Genomic DNA, 8,762 nt, shown 5'->3' on the forward strand with positions numbered 1-8,762 from the left:
TACTTCTCCACATTCACTTCTTGAATCCCCAGGCAGGGACAAACATAAACAGGTTCCTCAGCAAGCTTGTTGCCACAGGAGATGGACTTTATTGTTAATGTTGCTAATTTGATATTTTCATTTCTGGATTCCTTTGAAGAGCACTCAGGAAATCAGAATGACCTGAGCCTCAGCTGATAAATAAATGTCTAAATTACCCAGATAATTACTTTTTTGATTGTCTGGGCATTGTTGGTTTTTGGGGATTGAGACAGGGTCTCACTTTGTCACCCAGGTGGGAGTGTAGTGATGTGTGATGTCAGCTCACTGTAGCCTCAACCTCCTGGGTTCAAGTGATCTTCCTACCTCAGCCCCCCAGGTAGCCGGGACTACAGGTGCGTGCCACCACACCCAATATTTTTTGTATCTTTAGTAGAGATGGCGTTTTGCCATGTTGGCCAGGCTGGTGTTGAACTCCTGAGCTCAAGTGATCCGCCCACCTCAGCCTCCCAAAGTACTGGGATTACAGGCATAAACCACCACACCCAGCCTTAGGCATTGCTTATGAAGGAAGGCATTGTTATGAGATCAGCCTGAGCAACATGGTGAAACCCCGTCTCTACTGAAAATACAAAACTACCATCCTGGTTAACACGGTGAAACCCCATCTCTACTAAAAAAAAAAAAAACAAAAAAACTAGCCGGGCGAGGTGGCGGGCGCCTGTAGTCCCAGCTACTCGGGAGGCTGAGGCAGGAGAATGGCGTAAACCCGGGAGGCGGAGCTTGCAGTGAGCTGAGATCCGGCCACTGCACTCCAGCCTGGGTGACAGAGCGAGACTCCGTCTCAAAAAAAAAAAAAAAAAAGAAAAGAAAATACAAAACTTAGCCAGGCATGGTGGCGCACAGCTGTAATCCCAGTTACTCGGGAAGCTGGGGCAGGAGAATCGCTTGAACCGGGGAGGCAAAGATTGCAGTGAGCCAAGATCATGCTACTGCACTGCAGCCTGGGCAACGGAGCGAGCCTGTCTCAAAAAATACAACTAACTAAATAAATAAAATTAGTATTTGAGGTAGTTGATTTGGCTTAATGTGTTATCTCAAAACGATTTATGGCTCCCTGGTTTACAACGACCCCCACTCCCTTTAGGCAGACCCCTCAGCCTTTCCTTTCCCTGAGCAGGAGATATGGCTCAATCTCTCTTCTATAATAGCAGTAGACAGAAAAAGTCAAAATTCTGGCTGGTAGAATATGCTTCAAGTGGTCATAGCACAGAAAAGAGCCCAGGCGGCCGGGCGCGGTGGCTCAAGCCTGTAATCCCAGCACTTTGGGAGGCCGAGGCGGGCGGATCATGAGGTCAGGAGATCGAGACCATCCTGGCTAACCCGGTGAAACCCCGTCTCTACTAAAAAATACAAAAAACTAGCTGGGCGAGGTGGCGGGCGCCTGTAGTCCCGGCTACTAGGGAGGCTGAGGCAGGAGAATGGCGTAAAAACCCGGGAGGCAGAGCTTGCAGTGAGCTGAGATCCGGCCACTGCACTCCAGCCTGGGCGACACAGCGAGACTCCGTCTCAAAAAAAAAAAAAAAAAAAAAAAAAAAGAAAAGAGCCCAGGCGTTTTGCTTTCATTGATTCCATATTTACTCAGCACCTATTGCAGGTTCCATGGCAGACACCAGAATCTGAAGCCAGAGAGGAAAATCTTACAGCTTCCTGATGCTAATGCCTTTGGCAAGGCAAATCTTGGCTAAATATTTCAGAGTAAAACCACATAGGATGTGCAGTACTGTAGGGGAATCCAAGTTTCACCATTTAGGCAAACTGCTCAATCTCCCCTGGCCCTATCTATAAAATCGGGACAATAATTCATGCACTGCAGAGTTGTTAGGGTTAGATAATGTAAGTGCTTAAAATAGTACATATACTTTTTAAAAAATAGTGTATTTTAGGAGTACATATATGTATCTTATACTATGTACATACGTGTGAGTATATATATACCTTTTTTTGTGTGTGTGAGACGGTGTTTCACTCTGTAACCCAGGCTGGAGTGCAGTGGCATGATCTCAGCTCACTGTAACCTCCACCTCCTGGGTTCAAGCGATTCTCCTGCCTCAGCCTCCCAAGTAGTTGGGATTACAAGTGCCCACGACCACGCCTGGTTAATTTTTTTTCTTTTTTTGAGACAGGGTCTCACTCTGTTACCCAGGCTGGAGTGCAGTGGCGTGATCTCGGCTCGCTGCAACCTCTGCCTCCTGGGTTCAAGCAATTATTCTGCCTCAGCCTTCCTAAGTAGCTGGGATTACAGGCACTCGCCACCAAGCCCGGGTAATTTTTGTATATTTAGTAGAGACAGGGTTTCACCATATTGGTCAGGCTGGTCTTGAACTCCTGAACTTGTGATCCACCCACCTCAGCCTCCCAAAGTGCTGGGATTACAGGCATGAGCTACCGTGCCTGGCCTTTTTGTGTGTGTGTATTTTTAGTAGAGACAGGGTTTCACCATGTTGGCCAGGCTGGTCTCCAACTCATGACTTTAGGCAATCTGCCCACCTCAGCCTCCCAAAGTGCCGGGATTACAGGCATGAGTTACTCACCTAGCCTATATATACCATTTATATATTATACATACACATGCATATACCTATCCCCAACACCAGCAAAGTGTGGATTCTGTCTTCAACTTGCTTCCAAAAATTGAGGTGTTTGGCCGGGCACAGTGGCTCCTCCCCTCTCGCTACTCAGCATACCTGCTCAGTTTACTACAAACCAAGCACCAGGCCAGACTATTTCCCAAAATCACTGCTTTTATTCAGTGGCCTGGTAAGCTAAGTTCTTTACCACAATCTTCCCACATAAAGATGACCTCTGCTTTGGGGGATACAGAATTTAAGCATCACAAAAATCTGTATGTGATAAGAAAAGCACATTGGCTAAAAGATAGCTAATGAGGACTCTAGTCCTAACTGTGTTATCAAAGTACATATGCACTTGGCCAAGTCACTTAACTTCCTAGATTAGCCTGGGGCTGAAGAAGAGAAAAAATCATTATTAAAAAATCCTAAGGCTGGGCACAGTGGCCCACACCTGTAATCCCAGCACTTTGGGAGGCCAAGGCAGGTGGATCACTTGAGGTCAGGAGTTTGAGACCAGCCTGGCCAATATGGTGAAACCCCATCTCTGCTAAAAATACAAAAATTATCTGGGTGTGGTGGTGGGCACCTGCAATCTCAGCTACTCGAAGGCTAAGGCAGGAGAATTCCTTGAACCTGGGAGGCGGAAGTTGCAGTGAGCCAAGATTATGCCACTGCACTCCAGCCTGGGCGATAGAGCAAGACTCCATCTCAAAAAAGAAAAATATAATAAATTTTTGAGACGCCCTGAAGCAGAAGAGGCCAAGGAGAAAGACAAAATAGCCTAAAACCTGACAAGTTATTTTAAGTCAAAAGAATTTCAGGAAAATATAATAAGAATCTATTTATTTTATATTTAAATTCATAAGTCACATCCACATTATGTTCCTGGGAAAAATTCTGAAAGGACACAGCAAGGAGCAGAAAGGGCCACCTTCATGGAGTTTCTGTCTATGGACCCATCTTTGCTTTACAACCCCTAACAGAAATACCTGACCCAGCACCCTCTGGGAAAATCAACCTTTGATTCAAAGAGATGTTGTTCAGCAATGATTACAGTCACCGCCACATGCCATCAGCCCATCAGGAAACCTGAGGAGGGGAGGCAGACAACCAGAAGGAGAGTTGCTTCGTCTCTCACCAGGAAGAAACTCTAGCTCCAAACTAGATGGGTAATTCAGTGCCACATGAAGAAAGATAATTCAGCCATTGTGTTTTTATAATTAAGAAGCACTCATTCACTCGCGGAAGCCTTTAAGTGTCACTGGTGCCTGGAACCAAATGTAGTCTTCCCAAGCCGTGGTTCGGATGGAAGGTCTGCCACATGACAGGGTCACAGTCAGTTTATGGCCCCGGCTGGGCACTCGATAGTTGAGCTTGGGTTGAAACCAATCTTCTCCACAGTCGCGGTGTCCCTGTGCCATGATGATGGTGCCCATGAGAGGAGGAGCCTGAAGCTCACTAAAGGCATCAGCCATGAATATGGCTCGGAAGAGACGGCGCAAACAAGCTGCTGTGCTCAGGCTCTGGTCCACGCTGTAGGGGGCCAGCAGAGACAAATCGAGTTCATAGAACTCCTTGGGGCTTAGGGAATTGCCCCCAAGGAGAATCAGCACTCGTGGTACTAGTGTCCGTGCAAAGAAGTCCTCCAGGTGGCTGAGGACACTCTCCAGTTCTGCCACAGCTTGTTGGCATTTCCTGCTGCTCACCTCAGTGGTGGCCCGAGGTTTCTTCTTCAGCATCTCCTCTGCCTGTGAGGACAAAGAATGGCGGGAGAGAAGAACAAGGCAGGGGGAAGCTAATGCCCTTTGAAAAGAACCCTGCTGGGATGTGTACATAGACTTACAGGACTGAATTTCTAGCTCAATGAACCGCCACAGCCACAACACTGTGTTTTATCAGAGGGCATTATACTGAAAAGGAAAATATATTATTTGTACAAAACCATAATTCTCCCACATATAGAACAGCAAACACAGTGTTCTGAAGGTGGAGAATATCCAGATATAAACAACTAAAATAGAGATTTGGTAGTATGACAAAGTGACAACAAATTTTTGCTATACAGGGAGTGATAACAGGAATAAGGATTATTTGGTCTAATAAACATGACTCTGAACTTGTTCTTCCACTTAAACATAGTAAACTGAACAATGCTTATTTGCGCTTCCACCTGAAATACTACAAAATGAGAGAAAAGAAATTAAGAAACAAATGAACGAAAGAAGAGGAAAGACCGAGAAAGAAAACTCCCAAGGGCAAAGAACTGGAGACTACACAACACTAGTCAAATGCAAACACAAAGTTTTGGAAGACAGAAAGAGGATGAAGAGTTGGCCGAGCGCAGTGGCTCATGCCTACAATCCCAGCACTGAGAGGCCGAGGCAGGTGGATCATGAGGTCAGGAGATCAAGACCATCCTGGCTAACACAGTGAAACCCTGTCTCTACTAAAAATACACAAAATTAGCCTTGCCGGGCACGGTGGCTCATGCCTGTAATCCCAGCACTTTGGGAGGCCGAGACAGGCAGATCACAAAGTCAGGAGATCGAGACCATCCTGGCTAACACGGTGAAACCCCGTCTCTACTGAAAATACAAAAAATTAGCCGGGCGTGGTGGCGGGCGCCTCTAGTCCCAGCTACTCGGGAGGCTGAGGCAGGAGAATGGCGTGAACCCAGGAGGTGGAGCTTACAGTGAGCCGAGATGGCGCCACTGCACTCCAGCCTGGGCGACAGTGCGAGACTCCGTCTCAAAAAAAAAAAAAAAATTAGCTGAGCGTGGTGGCGGGTGCCTGTAGTCCCACCTACTTGGGAGGCTGAGGCAGGAGAATAGCATGAACCCGGGAGTCGGAGCTTGCAGTAAGCCGAGATTACGCCACTGTACTCCAGCCTGGGCGACAGAGCAAGACTCTGTCTCAAAAAAAAAGAAAAAAAAGAAAAGAAAGAAGGTGAAGAATTAAGAGTTCAAGAGAGCTGAATACCAAGTGCTGACAGAAGGGACTCCCAAGGGATGCAAACTGATACACACAGCAGAACCCCAGAAAGGTTTAGGAAGTGGTGATACAGGCACCACAGAGGCAAGAATGAATATAGGGGAAATGAATGAAAATCTGTGTCAAGATGCTTAGATCATCTGCCAAATTTCTCCCCCATCCAGAGGGAAGACTTTCCAATACTATGTTTAAGGAATCCCCCCAAAGAGATCACCAGGTTGCCACCTAATCTCCTTATAGTGAAGTCTATAAGCTCATAAGGCCCAGGCATGCACACAGAGCTTGCAGTGATTTGTTCTTAAATATTCACCAGACACAATAAAATTCTCCAACATGAAAGTCAAAGACCAGAACAAAACAAATGGAGAATGGATTCTAGAAGAAACTGAGATGCCGCAAAGAACAAAGAAAAACTTCAAAAATTAAATAATATCCTCAGGCAAAAGAAGTTCATGGCCTGGTGCGGTGGCTCACACCTGTAATCCCAACACCACTTCGGGAGACTGAGGCAGGTGGATCACCTGAGGTCAAGAGTTTGGGACCAGCCTGGCCAACATGGTGAAACTCCGTTTCTACTAAAAAAACAAAAATTAGCTGGGTAAGCCAGGCGTGGTGGCTCACACCTGTAATCCCAGCACTTTGGGAGGCCAAGATGGGCAGATCACTTGAGGTCAGAGTTTGAGAGCAGCTTAGCCAAAATGGCGATACCCCGTCTCCACTAAAAATACAAAATTTAACTGGGTGTGGTGGTACACACCTGTAATCCCAGCTACTTGGGAGGCTGAGGCAGGAGAATCGCTTGGAACCCAGAAGGTGGAGGTTGCAGTGAGCCAAAATCGCTCCACTGCACTCCAGCCTGGGCAACAGAGCGAGACTCTGTCTCAGAAAACAAACAGGCTGGGCATGGTGGCTCATGCCTGTAATCCCAGCACTTTGGGAGGCTGAGGCAGGCAGATCACCTGAGGTCAGGAGTTCGAGACCAGCCTGGCCAACATGGTGAAACCCTGTCTATACTAAAAATACAAAAATTATTTGGACATGGCGGCGCATGCCTATAATCCCAGCTACTTAGGAGGCTGAGACAGGAGAAGCGCCTGAACCTGGGAGACAGAGGTTGCAGTGAGCCGAGATGGCGCCACTGCACTCCAGCCTGGGTGACAAGAATGAAACTCCCTATCAAAAACAAACAAACAAACAAAATTAGCCAGGTGTGGTGGTGCATGCCTGTAATCCCAGCTACTTGGGAGGCTGAGGCAGGAGAATCACTTGAACCTGGGAGACTGAGGTTGCAGTGATCTGCGATAGTGCCACTCTCCTCCAGCCTGGGTGACAAAGTGAGACTCCATCTCAAAAAAAAAAAAAACAACAAAGCAAAAAAAAGTTCATACAGAAATTCAACAACAGGATGCTATTAAAAAGAAACATGCAGGCCGGGCGCAGTATTTCACGCCTGTAATCCCAGCATTTTGGGAGAGGCCAAGGCGGGCAGATCACTTGAGGTCAGGAGTTCGAGACTAGCCTGGCCAACATGGTGAAACTCCATCTGTACCAAAAATACAAAAATAAACCGGGCATGGTGGCACGTGCTCTTAGCTACTGGGGAGGCTGAAGCACAAGAATCGCTTGAACCTGGGAGGCAGAGGTTGCAGTGAGCAGAGATCACGCCATTGCATTCCAGCCTGGGCAACAGAGCAAGACTCTGTCTCAAAACATAAAATACAAAAATTAGCTGGGTGTGGTGGCGGGAGCCTGTAATCCTAGCAACTCAGGAGGCTGAGGCAGGAGAATCCCTTGAACCCAGGAGGGGGAGATTGCAGTGAGCCAAGATCTCACCACTGCACTCCAGCCTGGGCAACAGAGCGAGACTCTGTCTCAAAAGAAAAAAATGCGAAGAGCCAGTTCATTAAGACCAAATGCAACACGAGTTTCAGAAAGAAAGAACAGGAGAAAAAGCCAGAAGGGTTAGGCTACCAAAGACTAGAATGGGGAGAAAGTGACTGAAGCCCTGGAAGCTGCTTAGTCTCTCAGGCTCTGAAGATTTCTTAGACCCCCTTTCTACCTGCCTCCCATCTAAGAGCCACAAAGTCTTCCCACCAACTTGCTCCCAAAGCCTGTGCCTACCTGGGGAGAAGGTTTTCGGTAAAAGTTCTTAAGCTGTTCATAGGGCAGAGGGAGTTGCTGGCGTTGGTACATGATATGCTTTAGAAGTTCACAAGTAAACTGACAGCAGCCTTCCTGGCTTACAGGCCCAGGAAACACCACTGGTACTATGCAGTCTCTTGGGCAAAAGGGCTCCGAAGGGTTGAGAGGTTCCTGGGTAGAGCTTGTCTCAAGCAGTTCTATCTGGGAGGCGTGAGTTTCTTCTGACTTCTCATACCACTCCAAATCTGGTAGATGAAAAGAGGGACAAGAGAGAAAAATTTAAAACCTAAAAGCCAAAGTCAGTCTTCTCATTCCCTGTGGCCACCAAACCAGCCACCCTGAGAAAGCAGGCACTCCGACATACGCCCATACCCTCCGCAGCCTACAGTGTGGGCCGTGGCAGGGAGAGATTCCTGATCCCTGTTGCCTGAGGAGATTTAATTGACTGAAAGATAGTGGGGGTATTTCGGAGGTAGTAACTAGGGCTCCCCGCTCAGAAAGCAGCGGGACTTGATCTGGGGAAATGAGTCAAAAGTGTAGTCAAGCAGGGTCCAGTGCGACCCACGGCGATGGAGTCACAGCTAGAGCCTTGTAGGACACCCGGAAGACAGGGAAGATGGGCTAGGGAGAGGACCAAGGGATAAATGGAGGGCGCGGAGGTAGGGAAGAAACGGGTCCCTAAGGCTTCCCAAACTCTGGGCCCCACGCCTTACCAGGGACTGAGGCTGGGGACAGAACCTCCGCCTCCGGCGCCGCCATCACGACCTCCTCCCCTTACTCCTTGCGGTTAGAATAAAGGTCCCGCGGGGCATCATGGGAAGCCCGCGCCTCCACTTCCGGTTCAGTTGGGCCGGAAAAAAGGCGCGGCGCCACGGCAGTGTTGGGGAGGCTAAGTGGAGTTGGGATTTGATCCCTCCGTTCCTTCCTTAACACCCTGGCAAATATACGCCTAACCCTTGCCCAGCAAGAACCCAGGCGTTCTCAGCCAATGAGCGCTGCTTTCCAAAAGACACCAAC

The 8,762-nt window shown here is 48.0% G+C and overlaps 1 protein-coding gene across 1 annotated transcript; it reads right to left on the bottom strand.

Moving 5' to 3' along the window:
* Positions 1-3,479: 3,479 nt before the first annotated feature.
* MAD2L1BP (MAD2L1 binding protein) lies at positions 3,480-8,523 on the bottom strand. The gene is made up of 3 exons (NM_001265944.1): positions 8,459-8,523; positions 7,725-7,990; positions 3,480-4,360 (listed from the first exon to the last, which is right to left on the bottom strand). Exons 1-3 carry the CDS (start codon positions 8,502-8,504, stop codon positions 3,848-3,850), a joined length of 825 nt encoding a protein of 274 aa, NP_001252873.1. The 5' UTR covers positions 8,505-8,523; the 3' UTR covers positions 3,480-3,847.
* Positions 8,524-8,762: the final 239 nt, after the last annotated feature.

This window comes from Macaca mulatta, chromosome 4 (genome assembly GCF_049350105.2).
Source record: "Macaca mulatta isolate MMU2019108-1 chromosome 4, T2T-MMU8v2.0, whole genome shotgun sequence".
NCBI lineage: Eukaryota > Metazoa > Chordata > Mammalia > Primates > Cercopithecidae > Macaca > Macaca mulatta.

Excerpts from the sequence above, each read along its gene's own strand:
- MAD2L1BP (NM_001265944.1), bottom strand. The coding sequence starts at position 8,504 with ATGGCGGCGCCGGAGGCGGAGGTTCTGTCCCCAGCCTCAGTCCCTG. Across the intron at positions 7,991-8,458 it reads GTCCCCAGCCTCAGTCCCTG|ATTTGGAGTGGTATGAGAAG; the intron begins GTAAGGCGTGGG and ends TTCATCTACCAG. Across the intron at positions 4,361-7,724 it reads ACCGAAAACCTTCTCCCCAG|GCAGAGGAGATGCTGAAGAA; the intron begins GTAGGCACAGGC and ends TTGTCCTCACAG.